Source organism: Pseudopipra pipra, chromosome 29 (genome assembly GCF_036250125.1).
Source record: "Pseudopipra pipra isolate bDixPip1 chromosome 29, bDixPip1.hap1, whole genome shotgun sequence".
In the NCBI taxonomy this organism is placed as follows: Eukaryota; Metazoa; Chordata; class Aves; order Passeriformes; family Pipridae; genus Pseudopipra; species Pseudopipra pipra.
In genome coordinates this window covers 2,169,142-2,186,641 of record NC_087577.1, presented here as the reverse complement: position 1 = coordinate 2,186,641, position 17,500 = coordinate 2,169,142, and the positions used below count along the sequence as shown (strand labels likewise).

The following is a 17,500-nucleotide window of genomic DNA, read 5'->3' as shown; positions in this document are numbered from 1 at the left end:
GGAGGGGTCAGGGTCTGCTCCCAGGTAATAAGTAACAGGATGAGAAGAAATGTTCTCAGGTTACGTCAGAGGTTTAGATTGGATATTAGGGAAAATTTCTTCACAGAAAGGGTTGTCCAGCCGTGGCACAGGCTGCTGCATCCAACCTGGCCTTGAACACTTCCAGGGATGGGGCAGCCACAGCTGCTCTGGTTAATCTGTGCCAGGCCTCCCTCACAGGGAAGAATTCCTTCCCCATATCCCATCTAACCCTGCCCTCTGGCAGTGGGAAGCCATTTCCTCTTGTCCTGTCACTCCAGGCCCTTGTCCAAAGTCCCCCCCCCAGCTCTCTTGGAGCCCCTTTAGGCACTGAAAGGCTGCATTTTCCTGAGCTAGAGAAGGTTTGGAGAGCACAAGGAACCATCCTGAAAAAACCCAAACCCTGAGCTCAGGATCTTCCCCTGGGGGAAGGGGTGTAGCTGTGCCTGTAAAGCAGGAGGCTCTTGCCTGGTTTAGCAGCCCAGCAGTCCCAGGGGCTGCTGCAACCTCACAGAGAGCAGGGGCCGAGGGGCTGCTGTCCTGCCTGTGCTGGGTGGGGGATGCAGGCTTGTGCAGGATCAGGGGGGTTGTTTTCTGAACTCTTATTACTGGCTGGTGTCCACACCAACACCTGAAGAAGAGGGACTGTCAGCTGAAGCCTGTGCACTCCAGGACCTGACGGGTGAGCTACTGGAGGCTCTCCCCAGCACTGGGAGGATGCTCTGAAGCAGATCATTGCAGGAATAAACACTAGAAAGGGGATTGTTTTAGTGACAATATAAACCCACTTTTATTTATGTGCTCTACCACCTCTTAAGGTCATTTAAAGATACAGGTCTAAGTGGAGGGGGAAAAACTAACCCCTCCTCCCTCCCTCCCTTCCTTGTAGCTGTTGAGAAGGGTGCTGTTTGTTCCCCAAACCCTCTGGTGGCTGCTCTGCTGCAATGGCTGAAGAACATGGAAGGCAGTAAAGTGCAAATTCATTGAGCAGGGAACTGTATGCAGAAACGAAAACTTTCAGAAAGAATGAAAGACTCTGTGAGAACCTACAGGTCATGACGGTGCCTGTACCCAGTCTCTGTAGGGTAAGAAGTCACTGATTTGTTCTTTGTTATTTTCATTAGTGCTAATTTTTCACCAGTTTTGAAGCCAGTCTGAGCCTGTAGATGCTGAATTAGGGATTATTTATTCTCCTGTTGACAGGCTGTTTACTCCATTGTGATGTCCTTGTTGATATGATAGCACTGAAATTATGTTCCAAATTTGAGAACATTCTGGACAATTCTCCCCTGGAGTTTGCTGTGAGAGCTCTGGACATCAAAAGATGTACCTGTGAGGTAATCTCTCCCTCCCACTGTTAATTCCACAATTTTAACTCTTCCTGCTGAAAAAGAAATGCTTCTTGTTGTCTTTAATGGAAAAGGAGGCTTGAGTTTACTTATGTCAGCAACCAAGAGTCCATGACATTTAGTCTCTGTGTGAGTTCTCCTTCCTGTAGGTGATTATCAGATGCCTTTAATTTGTCAAATGAGCTTTTTGCAGAATTAGAACTTGCCCTTGAACGTTATGTCATCTTTGTGGATATCACCTTCCTCCACCAGCTCAGCAGTGAGGACCAGTTGGACCTGATCTGCTGTGTCTTCCTTCACCAACCTGATTTGTAGTAAAAGAGACTGTGAAGGCAAACGGGACATTTTGGAGCTTAACTGTGAGTTTCTCTGAATGCTTTAACTTCACAGAGTAGTTACTTGCGCACTCTGAGGGTGCCCATATTATCTTTCGTTAAATTGAAAATCATGAGAGAATTCCTGTAAAAGAACAAGGATCTCCATGTGTGAGCCCCAACTGCTCTTAATTGCACTGTAGAAGCTGGATTTTTAGGTAGTAAGTAAATTAAAAGCTCAATTATAAAACCCTCATGTTTCCTTTTTTTCCCAGGAATATACTTTCCCTTTGTAACTGCATCCATCCTGTTGGCAGTGGGAAGCTCAATCTTAAGGCTACATCTTTTCAAGTGCAGTGATTTGAAAACTGAAGTTGGTGTTTCTCCACTTGATGGGCTTCTCTCTAAATCAGACTAATTAACTCCACTGCAGACTAACAACAAGGAAATGGGCCCTGGAGCTTGGAAAGCATGTGTCAGAATTGCCTTCATGCCACTTCTCTGCTGCTTGTTTTTGTTATGGAGTGTTTGGATTCAGGGTACTTGGATACTTGGATAGAGGATGAAGAAAGAGAACACTTCTGCTCCAGTCCTTGATTCCTGCCCAGAGGAGTTTCACAGTGACCCTGTGCCTGTCCTCTGTTCCCCACTAAAATCTGGTTTATGGCAGTGGGAAGATGTTTCTGTTACAGAAATCAGCACCACTGGCACTCTCATTGCTTTGGGACAAAGCCTAATGCAAACTTCAGGTTTCCAAGCCAATTTAGGAGTGCTCCTATTATTAATCCCCAGATTAATAACTTCCAATAATAGAGTTGCATTTCTTAATGAAAATCATGTTACCAAGTTGCTGTTGATGGTTCTTGGGAGCCAACCTTGTGTTTTATTTCAAGTTTCACCATCTGCCCAGGAGACAGGAGGATGCTGGAAGTGGAGCAAGAGTATGTGATGGCTGTGGAAGTTTATGACACCGAAGTGCATTTATCTGATGTGAATGTGTGTTTACTTAGCAACGAGCAGCTGCCAAAGGGAGTGCCATGGGGAATTGTGCTACAGATTTTAGCACTAATAAGGAAATGAGAGTGAGAAGGGAATTAACCCTTGTGTTATCTCAGTCTCTCCTTCACACACAATTCTAGTCCCATATAATCCCCAAAAATCTTCTGTGTGACAAACCACTACAGAAATGCAAAATCCTGTGAGTGTTTTTGGAAAATGCATTGCATTTTCCTTGGAAGGGAACACACTTTTCACTGATTTCTGTCAATTCACAGGACCTGAGAATAACTCACCATAATAAACACAGCTGGTTTCTGTTCTGCAGGTAAGAGGCAAAGGTGGTAGTAATTTTCTTCACATTTTTTTTCTCTAGTCCAGTAGGTCATGTAACAACACTCTTGTTCATACCTATGTGAAAGCAACTGCCCTGTGCTTGAGGTTATGCCATATTTCATACAAATCATAGACTCACAGACTGCTTTGGGTTGGGAGGGACCTTAAAGATCATTCCATTCCAATCCCCTGCCATGGGCAGGGACACTTTCCACTAGGAAAAATTGCTTCAAGCCCTGTCCAACCCAGCCTTGGACACCTCCAGGGATGGGGCAGCCACAGCTTCTCTGGGCAACCTGTGCCAGGGCCTCACCATCCTCACAGAGAAGAATTCCTTCCCCATATCCCATCTAACCCTGCCCTCTGGCAGTAGGAAGCCATTCCCCCTAGCTCTGTCACTCCAGACCCTTGTCCAAAGTCCCTCTCGATTTCTCCTGGAGCCCCTTTTAGCACTGGAAGGGGCTCCAAGGTTTCTCTGGACCTTCTCTTCTCCAGGTGAAGACCCCCAGCTCTTCCAGCCTGTCTCCAGAGCACAGGGGCTCCAGCCCTCAGAGCAGCTCCACGGGCTTTTCTGGACTCACTCCAGCAGCTCCACGTCCTTCCTCTGCTGGGACCCCAAGGATGGAGGCACCACCGCAGGGGGGTCTCAGCAGAGCAGAGGGGCAGAATCCCCCCTCACGTGCTGCCCACACTGTGGGGATGAGCCCGGTCCAGTGTTGGCTTTCTGGGCTCCCAGTGCACCTTCCCCATCAGTTTTCCCTAGACAATTCCTTCTGCAGTCCCTGCAGCTGTGAGGAGTCCAAGAGCTCTCAGAAATGCAAGAAACCAGACACTTGGATAAAAGTCCATGCTGCACTGGGGGATGCAAGAGGGGGTCTCAGCTGCACTGGAGGATGGAAGCAGGGGTCTCCACTGTCCTGGCAGATGAAGGGTCCATGCTGCACTGAGGGTTGTAGGGGATGGGGCCCTAATATCCCAGGAGATGGAGATAGGAGTCTGCACTGCCCTGGAGGACAGGAACTCCTAGGAGCCTCTGCTGCACAGGGGAATGGAGGCAAGGGGTCTCTGCTGGACTTGGAGTGGTGAAGGTGGGGGTCTATGCAGTCTTGGAGAATTGAGGAGGGGGTCTCTGCTGCCCTGGACAATGGAGATGAGGGGTCTCCACTGAAATGAGGATGAAGGTGGCTCTTGGCTGCATGGGATGATGCAGGTGGAGGTCTGCACTGTCCTGGGAGCCAGGGCTGGGGGGCCTCCAGTGTCTCAGAAAAGTGAGGTGAGGATCTTGGCTGTTTTGGGTGACCCAGAAGGGGATGTCCACTGCCCTGGCAGATCAAGGCAGAGGTCACCACTGCATCTCTATTGGACTTGGTGGTGAAGGTGGGGGGTCTCTGGAGCACAGGGTATTGAAGGTGACTTCTCTGCTGCCCTGGGGGATGGAGATGGGCATCTCTGCTGTTGCGAAGATGGAGATGGGGCTCTGCACACTATGGGAGAATTGCTGTGGGGGTCTACACTGTCCTGAGGGATGGAGGTGTGGGTCTCCCTTGCCCTGGCAGATCAACAAGGGGTGCTCTGCACTCTTTCACCACTGAGACGGGGGGCACCTGCCCTGCCACTCCTGCTCCAGCACTTCTTGTCTCCTCTTGGCCCTTAGAGCAACCTGCTTGAAAAGGGCACAGCGGGGGCTTCAAGGGTCCCTTCCCTCTGCAGCAGCTATGGAAGCACATGGCCGTGGCTTTGGCTCTCTGCCAGCACTGCTCCAGGACATCCCTTGGCTCCAGGGGCTGGTCCTGCAGACCCCTCACATCCAGGGGTGCTGCCCCTTTACAGGGATGGGGATGGAGATCTACACAGTATGGGGTAATTGCTGCAAGAATCTGTGCTATCCTGAGGGAGAGAGGGAGGGGGTCTCTGCTGTCCTGGGTGCTCCATGCTGGGATTTCTCCTTTCCAGGGGGTTGAAGGTGGCCAGGGGTCTCTGCTTTACTGAGGGATGAATGTGGGGGTCTCTGCTACAATGGAGGCAGGGAGGAGTCGTGTTCACTGTCCTGGCAGACAAAGGCAGGGTCATGGAGAAGGGGATCTTTGCTACCCTGTGTGGAAAAGGTAGGGAGACCTTCTAGCCCAACTGATAGCTCAGGGCTTTCTGAGGTGACAAACAGCATTGCTGAATTCTGGGTACCTTCCCAATAGCTCAACTGGCCAACACTTCCTGGCATGGCTTCCAAATTCCAGACCCCCTCCTGTGTCTCTCTGGAGCCACACTCCAGTGCCCTCAGCCCAGGCACAGAGCAGGGGAGAGGTGGGCACCCCTTCCTACACATCTGGTCAGACAGAACACTCAGCACAGACCTGGTCAGCCCCACAGTAAAAATGCTGCAGTATTTCATCCCAACCTGACTTTCCCAGCTTTCACCGGGGAAGGTTTGAAGGGGCTTTCACCCCTTTTTCAGCAGGTACACTGCTCTCCCCACAGACTGGTTCCACTGCACTGCATCAATACCTCTGCTTCACGCTGATTTTGGACATCAGAACCTGCTTTTTCACTTTCACATCCCTCCACTGCCCTGAAATCCACCCAGAGTGGCATGAGGAACCCCGCTGCCCAAAGACAGTGCTCTGTTCTCACCAGTCACCCCACTGTGAGTCAGGCTGTAGTTGGGAGGCAGGCCATCACTGAAGCTCCCAGTACCCCCATGTTCCCCTTCACTTCCCCTGTGCCAACCTGCTCATAGTCCCCAGGTTCCTGGGCGAGGCAGCTTGGCTTTGCCTTCTCTGTATTCACTGCCATCTACCACGGTAGGGTCCCCCCAATGTCCCTGTGCCCCCCAGTGGGGTCCTGAGAGCTGGCGGGCTCTGAGCCACCCCTGCTGGCACCAGGGCCCGTGGCCAACCTCTGGCACAACCTGATGGAGGCGAAACGCTCGATGGACTGCGTGGTGGATCTTCAGGTCAACCACACGACCGGTCTCTGGGAGGTGTCAACGGCCCCCCTGCGCCGCATGATGGAGGAGCTGGTGGTGAGGGGGGTCTGGGAAGGGGGCAGCAGGGGGCTGGGGGAGCGGGGCCGAGCCTCTGTGTGCGCGTGTCTGCGCGTGTGTCCTGGCAGCGGAGCGGGGAGACGCTGAACACGGAGATGCAGAACCTCTCACGCGCCTTCGTGGAGCTGAACGACCAGGTGGCCAGCGATGAGGGCTACAACCTGCGGCAGGACAAGGGCAAGGGCACCCAGCCGGCCCACAGCACCCAGGAGCTGTATGAGAAGAAGACCAAACATCGCTGTGCCAGTGAGCAGGACGGGCAGGGGCTGGCAGCACACAGGGCAGGTGGCTGCCAGCCGGGGGGGACTGTCCTAGAACCCCATGCCAGCACCATGGACGGGGTCTTGGCCAGCGGGTCTAGGTCTGCACAGGCAGCTGAAGACTCCTGCCTCCCAGGTGTGATCAAGAACAGCCTGGAGCGCTGTGAGGGCCAGTTCTGTAGTTGTGCTCTGCATCGGCCACCTCAAGAGTGACACACCCCTCCCCAGCACCTCATGTCCCTGTCCCTACTCACCAGCCCAGGTGGCTGCTGTGCTCACTGTGCCATGTGTGTTTGCTACAGGTGGACAAAATGCTTCCACTGCCACAGCCTGTTGTACAGGTGCAGCACACAGCTGCTCTCTTACTGCACTGGCAAACACCGCTGAGGAGTGGCTGGTTGGGGGCACCAGCCCACCCCAAAACCCACCCCCTTCCAGCTGTGCCAGGTTCATCTTGGGTTAGTACAAGGCTGTGATGGCACAGCGCAGGCAGACTTGGGCCAGGCAGAGCAGGGCCAGTGGGCCAGGGGCAGGCAGATGCTCCAGTACTGCTGCTCTGTGATGCTGTGGGGATATGGCAGGCTGGGGACATGGCACCAGTGTGAGTCCCCCTGCAGCACACAGCATGGCCAGGCCCTGGGGCTGTGGAAGTCCCATTCCCAGTGGGGTTGGGTGCCGAAAGTGGCGTTCAGGGCCCAGTGGTGCTCTGCAGCAGCTGCACCATCAGGGACTTGGCCACCATGTTTGCAGACATGGTGGCTATGGGATGGGAGGATGGGGAGGCTGGGAGAGGGTGGGGGAGGCCCTGCATTGCCACAGTGCACAGTGGGGCCCATGGAGTTGCTCCCCAGGGCCATGGCCTCACTTTGGTAGGAACACTGCATGAAGGAATGGTTCTGGGTGACATTGAGAACCTGAAGGGGTCCAGGCCAGAGGTAAAGAGGAAGAGCAGGAGCAGGCTTCACCTGAACAGCTCCAGCACTTGCAGAGAGCAGGGTGTGTCACAACCTGCTGCCCCCCAGCCCCAAACTCCCCGGCTGCCCCCAGCCCCTCACCATGTGCTTCAGCTCAGGCCACTGCAGGGCCAGGTGGCACAGGATGATGAAAAGCTGAGGTCTCGTCCCGGAGCTGGGACAGCAGCATCTGCTCGGTCTGGGTGAGGGGCAGCAAGGCACATGCCAACCCCCTTCCACCATGCCAGAACGGTGCTGTGCAGGAAAGCCACATGCTCCTGGCATGGATGTGAGGGGATGAGGGCAGGTGGCAGCTGAGAGGGTGTAGAGGGAAACACACGTGGAGGGTTAGCTTCTCACCTTGTCTCGGGGCAGGCAGACATCAGGTCACAGGTGATCTCGAAGATGTAACTCATCCCATTTATGTCTGCAGGATGAGTATAGCCCTGCTCCCCTCCACCTCTGATAGTGGCAGATTAAGTCCAGCAGCCAGAAGAGGCTATGGTCAGCCAGAACATGGGCTGCACCCCATACTGGCACCAATCCTGCTCTGACAGCCACAGCGTGGCTGTCATGAGAAGACAACAGAGAGGAAAGTGAAGGACAGCAGTAGGCAGAACAAGGAGACAGCGAAACCCAGGCAGGTGCCTTTCTCCAGCAGATGTGCGGTTACCCCCTCACTCAGCTGCTCCCTTTTGTGGGCATCCAGCAGTGTATGGTGGTGCTCCTGCTGTGAGGAGGAGCCGTGGAGCAGGGCAGGACCTGACCCCCATCCCGGGGACAGGCATCCACAGGGTGCCCAGGCAGCCACCTGCTAAATGATGCTGGTGCTGAATTCCTGGCTGAGGCTGTGGACAAAGCTGTTCACCTGTTTGTGCACCTGCCAGCCCATGCCCACCCCATTCACCAGCACATAAGTGTTTGCTCTTCATCTCGGAGTGGGGGCCCAGTGGAGGCCTGTGTCCAGGGGCTGCTGCAGGTCACAGCCCTCCTCACTGGCCACCTGTCCTGTCCCCCTGCGGGTAAAGGCAGAGGTTGTTTTGAATCTCTGTGCGGTAGCAAGGGAAGTAATCGTGATCATGCAGAGGTCTTTGCAAGTAGAATAGTATTCATTGGCAACAACTGAGCTGACTTGAATTTTTGACTGAGCGAAACTTGCAATCAACGCTGTCAAATCAAGGTGTATCTGAGAGAAAGAAAGTAAAAAGCAGAAGAGGGAAGGGAGGCAAGGAGAGAGGGAGAGAGGGAGTGAGGGAGGCAAAGAGAAAGCGAAAGAAAAAGAAAGAAGGAAAAAGGAAAGGAGGAAAAGAGAAAAGCAGAATAGAAGAAAGAGAAAAAGAAAAAAGAGAAAAAGAAAAAAGAGAAAGAAAATAAATAAGAAAGGAAGCAAGAAAGCAAAAAAGCAAGAAAACAAGAAAAAAAAACAACAAAAGAAAAAAAAAACAATAAAACAAGCAAGGGAAAAAAGAGAAGAAAAAAAAACCAAAAAAACCCCAGGCTCTCACCACCCCTGGTTCCAGGGCCGTACCCTACCCGCTGCTGCCACGCTCTGGTGCTGTGCACGCCTTTACCCCGAGCTGAGCCTTAAGGCCTTTGGGTCCCGCCCCCAGGGGCTGGTCTCAGCCCCGGTCAGCCCCTGCACATTTCTCCTTGACTGAGCCTTCTGGAAATGTCTCTGGGGGGTCCTTTTTGTGGCCCCACCAGTGTCCCGGAGCAGCAGCCGGGTCCCAGCACGGTCCCCTGATTTGTGTGCCTCTGGATATGCTAGGTGGCAGGTTCTCCCGTGGAACATACAATTGTGAGATGCTGTGACCTACAATAGCAGCAGTGGAATGCTCCTCTGGCAAAAAAAAAACAAAACAAAAAAAAAATGGTGGAATGCTTCCCTGGAACCGACAGAAGCTGGAACTGGGGCTGGGCATGGCCTTCTCCATCATGACATGATGACCATGCTGCTGGTGCTGCCCAAGTGAGCAGCTGTTGGGCCCAGGAGCCAGGAGGGTGCTGGGGGGGGTGCCAGTTCCCAGCTGAGCCCCAGGATTGACCTGTCCCCACAGGGGGGGGACGATGCCGCTGCTGGAGCTGGGCATGGCCCCAACATCCTGCACAACATGCCCCAGGCTGCAGAGTCGCTGTCGTGGCTCATCCTCTGGATATGAACGAGGGTCATGCACACTGTGGAATTCATAGCAACCCTGTTCTACATAGGAGTAGCCATCCCTTCTGATGGCCTTTGAGCTGTTCCATCTGCTCTATGGTCAACGAAGCTCAGCAGGTCAGGTATCTCTGTTTTTCCCTTGTTCACCGCCTGGCCCCCAACGGGGCTGCAGCAGCGGTGGGGCTGTGTGACGTGAGGGGAGTGTTTGGGGCTCTTGGCACCTGATTCCGGAGGAATTGAACCCTGATTCTCTTCCTTGCTCTCCTCTCTCATCACTTTACAGAGCCACCATGGATATGAACCTTCCTGATGGGCTGCCTATGTTGTAAATAACAATGGTTAATGGGATGGTACCTAACGGTCAGTGGACCAGTGGAACACTGGAATGTTGAGAGCTCTGCAATCACCTATGGAACAAGTCAAACCAGCCCAATCCAGTTTGTTCAGGAACCTACTGTGCAGCTTAGATGAAAACAACACTGTATATGGAAGATCGGGATGAAAACTCCGAAGTTCAGTGGCTCAATGACCCCCACAGGGGTCCCTAAAGACCCCCCAAGAAGACCCTCTGAGACTGACTGCACAGACTGAAGAGACTTAACAAATTAGATCCATGTATCACCTCGAGCCAATCGTGCATGGCAGGCAGAGTCATCCTCCCCTGCAACCAGCACTGCACCGATGTGGGGAAGAGCTCAATGTAGCGACCTGGTCCCAAGGCTGAGCTGGGGAAAGTCAGGGAATGACAGGAGAAACCCCGGAGGTGCCCCTGTGCTACAGGACGCTGATGCTGGGGCGAGGTCTCTCGACCAAAACTTCACCTGGTCCTCTAAGTAAAGATGTTGTTTCAGGCTGTTTGTGTGATGGGAGGGTGGGGGGGAGGTGGAGAAAAGCTCCCCTGGGCTGGGCACTACTGGGGACCCTGAGAGGGTGGGGTGGGCCCCCCCTAGCCACTGCCACCAGCTTCTCTCTCTCCCCACAACTTGAAGACCACATCCAAAGGTTGGGGTTTTTCAGGGGCTGTGGTAGGTGACCCCAAGGGGTTCTGTGTGGAGCATTTCCTCATGAGGGGCAGGCACTGATCTCTGCTCTGTGTGACCAGGGACGGGAGCTGAGGGAACAGCATGGAGCTGTGTCAGGGTGGATATAAGGAAAAGGTTCTTCCCCAGAGAGTGATCAGGCACTGGGATAGGCTCCCCAGGGAAGTGGTTACAGCACCAAGCCTGACAGAGCTCAAGGAGTTTGGACAATGCTCTCAGGCACTTGGTGGGATTGTTGGGTTGTCCCGTGTAGGGCCAGGAGCTGGACTCCAGGATCCTTGTAGGTCCTTTCCAACCTAGAAGGTTCTAAGATTCTACTCTCCAATTTTGTGGCTCAAATCCCACAGTGCAGCTCTTCCACAGAGGGAACTGGGGTGGAAACTCTTGGCTGCTTCTGTGATACTGCTACGGAGAACTGACAGGGATTAACTGCAATACCACTGGAGCTCTCCAGGTGACTGCAGGACAAACCACACACACCATGGGCAGCAGGAAGCCACTGTGCTGGGCTGCAGCTGCTGCAGTGCAATTTCCATTGTCAGCTGAAAGGTACTTACAAAGTGAGGGGAGAACCTCCTGTCGAAGTCACGCTGAGCCAGGATTCCTCCTTGCCCGGGAGCACTAGTGAAACCAACCTGGAAGAGGCAGGGAAAAGACAAGCTTTACCACTTTCCTTCTTGGGGCAGAGCTGGGCAGGGTGAGAGCTCAGGGACATCGCCCCGACCAGGCTGCTGCAAGAGCACTGTCAGGGGTATCTGCAGGGCTCCTCTAAATCGTCCACTTACCACGACCTGTCCTCCCTCCTGTGCCAGGTACGTGATGGTGGCAGAGGTGAAGTTGAAGTAACCAGCTTTGAGAGGCCGCAGAACCACGGTGTGGGACACGTTACTCGCTCTGGGAGCCGGGCGTTAAGGAAAACGGTTGGATTTCATTACAGGAAGAAAACACAGGTGGAAAAATCAGTGCTGCTGACAGATCCGAATGCTTATGGTCACAGACAGCCCGGCCTCCTCAAGGCTGATCCAGCTGCTCCTCCACATAATCAAACCCAATGTACAAAATTATGGTATCTCATTAATGTTGTAAGAGTCTAATATGACATCATCATCATCAGTACTTCTCTTAGTGGTACTGCACTCAGCATGCCTGAGTCTGCCTTTAAAAAATAAAAAATAAAAATTAAAAAAAAAACCAAAAAAAAACCCACCAAAAAAACAACAACAAAAAACCCCAAACCAACAAACCTAAACCCCTTTAACACTCTCCCATACTTTCCACTTTCCCTGCTGCCCCGGGCAAAGCTCCTCCAAGCTGCTGACTATGGAAAGCAACCCAGAGGTTCGATCCCTGTTGACCATTGAGGCCACATAACCACAGGTTGGGCCTTTCCCTCCCAGCCCACCCCTCTGCAGGGTTTGCTCAGCCAGAGCAGGCTGGTCCCAGTCCCCAAACACTGACACAGCACCTGTCCTGGGCCTGAGACCCTCAGAGGTTTTTACAAAGAAGAGACTTGAATTTCTCTGCAAAGTGCCTTCCTCGTGCAGCACCTGGCTGTCAGAGGTTAATGCATCTGACCTACTCCTTCCCTATGATTTCCTTCTTGGCTGCCAGTTGCTGGATCCCTGGGAGCTGGAATGGAGCAGGTAACTGAGAGGGGAAGACAAAGCCTTGTTGTGAAGCAGAGTGATTTGAGGGAGAAAAATGAGACAAGCTGGAAGCTTTTCTGGGCACAGATGGTGTGAAAGGGCAAATGGGGCTGGTTTTGTGCCCTCGGACCCTTGTAATTAACACTGAACAACCAGATGGTCCAGAAATTGGAGGAGATCTCAGGACTGGCAGGAATGGGACAGTGCTGAGGAGCCTCTGCACCTGGACTTGTGCCTTGTAGCACTTGTGATGCTCAGGGGAGTTTTGCCCATGAGCTGCAGGATCAGTGCCCTGGGCTGTGTCCTTGATGAGGTACATTCAGAAGAGTCATGGAATCATGGACTCTCTTGAGTTGGAAGGGACCCACAAGGATCATTTAGTCCAACTTCTGGCCCTGCACAGCCCCAACAATCCCACCATGTGCCTGAGAGCATTGTCCAAACACGTCTTGAGCTCTGGCAGCCTTGGGAAGCCTGTTCCAGTGTCTGACCACCCTCTGAGGGAAGAATCTTTTCCTAATATCCAATCTAAACCTCCCCTGACAGAGCTCTAGCCATTCCCTCAGGTCCTCGAGTCCAGTTCTCTGGCTCAGGTGGGCTGCTCCCTTGATACAGCATTGTGGGATGGGAGGAGGGACAGGCCAGACACCTGGCAGAGCTGGGGCTGGAGGGGCTTTCCCTGGATTTGGTGGATTTTTAACTCCTTTGAGTTATGCCTGAGAATCAGAGAACTGAGACCATCAAACGTGCAACTCCCAGGGGTCCCTTCATGTCCATGGAGCAGGGGGCTCAGCACCCATCCTGGAGGGATCGGCCATCCCAAGCCCTGGGCAGTGGCAAGCCTGGTTCCATGTCATCCATCCCAGCTTCTCCCTGCAACCCTCCCTGGGGAGGGCTCCCCTCCTCCTGCCTGGCCAACTGGTTCGTGAACTGGGTGCTGAACCTCCACCAGGAGGAAGAGGAGGGACAAGAGGAGCAGGACTGACCACGCAGGGACACAGAGTGGGATGCAGGGCTGGAAAAGGGACAATCTGGGGGAAACGTGATTTTTTTCCCCTCTTGGAAACATCATTTTGAGGCTGGATGACTGCATCCTGTGGGTGAAGTCCCAAGTCATTCCCTGGGCAATTTAACCCAAACCCCCCCCAAACCAGACACAGAGCTGTTTGGTAAAGGGCTTTATTGAACAAAGTCGGCTCCAGCAGGAAGGGAGGCAAATCTCACCCCATTCCCATAGAACAGGGCTTGTTGGGTCTTGCTCCAGGCCTTGTTTGCCCTCCTGCAGGAGACTCCTGGTGCAGAGGGTTTCAGCACAGCAAAACCTCGCCATGTCTGGGCAGGGAACAAGGGCCCAGCGGGATCTGCCAGCACCCCTGTGCCATCAGGGCTCTCTGGGCAGGGCAGCGAAGAGGGCTCAAGCCCTCAGGGTCTAGGCCCCCCATCTCCCGGGCCTCCCTCACCCCCAGTGCCGGAGCTTGGCTCCGCTCTCCTTGGAGAGGCCCTCGGGCTTTGGTGCTGCCACAGAGAGGAGGTTCTCGGGCTCCAGGACAAACATGCCATAGAGGTTCCAGAGCAGCATGGCCAGGAGCGGCAGGAAGGTCATGCTGAAGCCGAAGGCACGGAAGGAGCGGCTGATGGCATAGGACAGCCAGAAAATCAACCTGGAGAGGGGAGAGGGTACGGGCTCAGTGGGGGCGATGTCATGGGGCCGGCACCAGCTTCGCCTGGGGGTTCTGACCAGGGAGAGTTTTCCATGCATGGCCACTGCAGGAAGCAGGGTGCAGATGAAGAACCCTCCCCGGCTGTGGCTGGCCAAGTGAGGCACTGCCAGAGCAGGAGTCGCACCAAGGGATGGCGTTTGCCGGCGCTGACAGAGCCTGGCGGTGCCCCAGGGTGAAGGAGCCACTTACCGGGAGATGGCAAAGAGCCCCGTGAGCAGCGGGATGAGCTTGAGGAGCTCCTGAGGGAGGTAGGTGGCTAGCACGGCCATGTTGAAAAAGTAGAGGATGAAGAGCTGGATGGACTGGGAGACGTAGGTGCGGTGGATCTCCACCTCCCGCTGCAGCTCCCCAAAGGGCTCCAGGGCAGAGGAGCAGAGGCGGGAGATGCCGCTGACAATCATCCCTGGGGGGCAGAGAGAGGGGCTGAGCGGGCGCCCAGAGGAGCTTCAGTGGGGCTAAGGAGCACTAGAGAGGGGAGGAAAACTCCACCTGCTGCACCTAGTGGGAGCAGTGGAGCCACAAAGAGCTTGGCCCCAGCTCTGATCCCCACAGTCCTGGGGCTCACATGGCCCAGAGCAGAGGCGAGAGGCTTGTACCCCAACCCCCTGGCTCACCCAGCACCACGGGGAAGGTGGCGAAGGTGGCGCAGCGCAGCGTGTAGACCAGGCGGGCACTGACAGTGGGCAGCAGCGGAGCGTCGAAGGGCAGGAAGACATAGGCACCGTAGATGAGGCAGGGGCAGAGGAGCAGGGCCCCCACCACTGAGGCCACGGCCTTGAGGTTATTGGAGCCACAGTCCCTGGCACACGGGCACTGTGGCGCCTCAGCCGGGGGCTTGGCCACGCGCCCCTCAAAGCCCAGGGGGTCCTGGTAGCGCGAGGGGCCAAGGGGGAGGAAGACCTGCTTGTGGTGGAGGCTGCTGGGTCTGTTGCTGGGGGGAATGTGGCCCCCCCTGCCTTCCTCCTGGGGCCATGGAGCAGGGTGCTGCTTCTGCTTGCAGGGACTCTGCTCGATGCACTGTGGGTCGATGGGCACAAAGACGTGGGCTGCCATCACGGGCAGCCCAGGGCCTTCCTCATCCTCTTCAGCCTCGGCTGGTGGGCAGGTGGGAGCAGCTTCCTCGGGGTCTTCACGGCCGCCCTCGGGACTCGAGCGCCTCTTTGCCTCTGCAGGCTCTGGCTGGCCCTGGGCGCTGTGCTGGCACCGGTCCCATGGCAGGGTGGCATCGGGGTCCTCTAGGTGTTCATCCGGGGCTGGTGGCACCTTGTCCAAGGCCACTTCCCCCAGCTCCAGCAAAGCCACCTCCTCGGGGGGCAGGACAGGGTCTGCGGCAGCCATGAGAGTGGCCAGGTCCACACTGCTGCAGACTGCTGACACTGCTCCACTTGTGTTGAGAGGGGACAAGGTTTCTGTCTCTTCCACTTTCACCCTGCACCAGGAGTAAGGAGACAGACAAAAAACCATTGGAAATGAGAGGTTTGCGGTCACAGGGGCAAACTGGCACCCCTGAAGCACCCAGCACCCACCTGTCTGTGCACTACAAGGAGAGAGCAGCACCTGGTATGCCCACACTCTGGGCCGTGGCAGAGGGATCAGGGACTGTCTGGGTGGGCCAGACGAGCTCTGGGGGTCTGGGTCTGGCTGGGAATGGCTTCCCCTGCCGGACAAACACCCCGGAGGTTCTGGCTGGGCACAGTCTGGTTACCCTGGAGCAGCTGGGTGATACAACCAGCTCTTCCACTGCTCTGTCTTGTGCCAGCGCCACCCAAGCCCCGGGGGAGAGGTGGCCTGGCTGTGCCTGGGAACCCAGCTAGAGCCGGGATGGGCCAGGTTTGCTGCCTCTTGTAGCCGAGACTGATGTGAGGTGGGTGCAGGGGGCTGCCAGGTGCCCTTCACGGGATGCAGGAGGCACGGGTAGAGCTCCTGCATTGTTTCCCTTTAGGGGATCCCTGTCTCTTTGCTCGTCTCGGGTGTTACCTCCACAATGAAAATCTCTCCCTCTGCCCTCTGTACACATCCTTCTGCATCCCCAGAAGGAGCCACAGGTGTGGGGAAACTGAGGCACGGAGCGGCACGAGGCTCCCTCCGAGATCCACACACGGAAGTGCAGCTATAGAGCAGCTTCCTGGGCCTCCCGCACGTCCAGCGCCCGCATCCCAACTTCCAGCCCCATTCCTAGCCCCAGTCCCAGCCCGAGCCCCGCTCGCGCACCGCCCCACGGCACCACCTCCCTTCGCTGCGGGACTCACTCGAGCAGAGGCGGGGGGCCATGGGGAGCTACGGGGCAGCTCTGCCGGGAGCCGACGGGAATTCCTGCGCTCTCTCGGCCGCCTCTGAACCTTAAACCTGTCGGACCAGCTCAGGTGGGGCGGGCGGAGGGGCGGGCGGAGGGTCCTCCCGGCCGGGCGACGCTCTGCGCCCGCCCCTTCCCGGGTGTCCCCCCGGGGCTCCTGAAGTTCAATGAAATAACCGAACTGAAATAAAATATCTGCTTTGAGGTGGGTAATGTGAGTATGGTTTTGATACTCTTATCAGCCTGCATTTTTGGTGGTTTCGTCCCTGTGTTTTATGGATGTGGCTTGCTGGTGGGCTGGTCATTTATACCATGAGACAGCTTATAAACTAGCTTTTCATTTTATTGCCTTAAATGAGCTCAGTTTCAAACTCTACAGGTGATCACTAGAAAAATATGTTGTTTCTTTTCTGAGTTTTTAGCCACTTTCAAGATGTATACTCCGAAGTAAACATGTATAAGAAGCACAGCTGCACTTTGTAGGCATAATACAATAAAATAAAATCTTTAAGTGTCTTTGAACCAGTGTCCCTGTTTGTTTTACTCTAGTCCATCATGGGACCAATATTCCTTTACAAGAAATAGGATAATTTTAGAAGCCGAGTTTAAATGAGAAGCTCTCTGTTTAGAAAGGAGACATTGTCAGTCCTTGTTTAGGCATTCTTTATTCTGCGAGGGTGGGAGCTGGAAGTTGCTGCAAATCAAGCGCACTAAGGGGTAACACTAAATTTCTTCTTCTGGAAAGTAAAATTTACATGACCCCGCCTGTCTAATACATATTGCCCGCCCACCCAATGCATATTTATTTGTGTCACAAAATTCGTGGTTTTTTTCAATAAAAAATTATTTTTTATTTGTGTTTGCAATCTCACACAGCGCTTGAAACACGGAGTTCTCTTATTGAGCAGCTTCTCTTGTAGAAGTTACTTTGACAAAAGGCGAGAAGATTCATCCTGGAGACACTTAATTCAGTTTGAAGACACGCATGGGGGAGCCACCGGCAGGGGTTCCTGCTCCGTTCCCCCTTTCTGATGCCTTAAAATCTATATTATAGAAGATTTTCGTATAGCTCATCAGTACATTTAGCTTGCTAAGTAGCTTTGTGCAGGATTTTTTGAAGAGCTGTTTGGCATTCTTTATTAAGAATTTCAACAAACAAGGGGCTTTAATGAGGCGAAGAGGTTTTCTATCTGTAAAATGTACTGAGAAACAGACACAACACCTGATACAAGCAATCCGAAGCTGCTCAGAAGCCTTGAAACCATTCCAGAAAGTGTGATGCTATGCCAAAGACCAAGGAACAAGATGATGAAGACAAGGATAAGGGGACCACCGACTCCAATTCGGGAGGCGTGTCTGAGGCGGGACGGGGGCGG

The 17,500-nt window shown here is 54.3% G+C and overlaps 2 protein-coding genes and 2 long non-coding RNA genes across 4 annotated transcripts; 3 read left to right on the top strand and 1 right to left on the bottom strand.

Annotated features, from left to right (window-relative positions):
* Positions 1 to 543: 543 nt before the first annotated feature.
* LOC135403995 (uncharacterized) lies at positions 544 to 3,011 on the top strand. Its single transcript, XR_010425548.1, has 4 exons — positions 544 to 1,103; positions 1,222 to 1,355; positions 1,620 to 1,726; positions 1,957 to 3,011. It is a non-coding gene; the product is annotated as an uncharacterized LOC135403995 (long non-coding RNA).
* Positions 3,012 to 5,787: 2,776 nt separating this feature from the next.
* Positions 5,788 to 6,526, top strand: LOC135403927 (E3 ubiquitin-protein ligase DCST1-like). Its single transcript, XM_064638356.1, has 3 exons — positions 5,788 to 5,811; positions 5,893 to 6,032; positions 6,122 to 6,526. Exons 2-3 carry the CDS (start codon positions 5,922 to 5,924, stop codon positions 6,524 to 6,526), a joined length of 516 nt encoding a protein of 171 aa, XP_064494426.1. The 5' UTR covers positions 5,788 to 5,811; positions 5,893 to 5,921.
* Positions 6,527 to 9,162: 2,636 nt separating this feature from the next.
* Positions 9,163 to 10,275, top strand: LOC135404015 (uncharacterized). The gene is made up of 2 exons (XR_010425550.1): positions 9,163 to 9,541; positions 9,708 to 10,275. It is a non-coding gene; the product is annotated as an uncharacterized LOC135404015 (long non-coding RNA).
* A 2,998-nt stretch (positions 10,276 to 13,273) lies between these two features.
* TMEM79 (transmembrane protein 79) lies at positions 13,274 to 16,219 on the bottom strand. Its single transcript, XM_064638449.1, has 4 exons — positions 16,081 to 16,219; positions 14,446 to 15,260; positions 14,021 to 14,234; positions 13,274 to 13,771 (listed from the first exon to the last, which is right to left on the bottom strand). Exons 2-4 carry the CDS (start codon positions 15,167 to 15,169, stop codon positions 13,567 to 13,569), a joined length of 1,143 nt encoding a protein of 380 aa, XP_064494519.1. The 5' UTR covers positions 15,170 to 15,260; positions 16,081 to 16,219; the 3' UTR covers positions 13,274 to 13,566.
* Positions 16,220 to 17,500: the final 1,281 nt, after the last annotated feature.

Bases quoted from the DNA above. Each gene is read 5' to 3' on its own strand.
- TMEM79 (XM_064638449.1), bottom strand. From the start codon at position 15,169: ATGGCTGCCGCAGACCCTGTCCTGCCCCCCGAGGAGGTGGCTTTGCTG. The intron at 14,235-14,445 runs GTGAGCCAGGGG...TCTGCCCCCCAG, and splicing joins CACCTTCCCCGTGGTGCTGG to GGATGATTGTCAGCGGCATC. The intron at 13,772-14,020 runs GTAAGTGGCTCC...TCCCCTCTCCAG, and splicing joins GGGCTCTTTGCCATCTCCCG to GTTGATTTTCTGGCTGTCCT.
- LOC135403927 (XM_064638356.1), top strand. From the start codon at position 5,922: ATGGAGGCGAAACGCTCGATGGACTGCGTGGTGGATCTTCAGGTCAAC. The intron at 6,033-6,121 runs GTGAGGGGGGTC...GTGTCCTGGCAG, and splicing joins GCATGATGGAGGAGCTGGTG to CGGAGCGGGGAGACGCTGAA.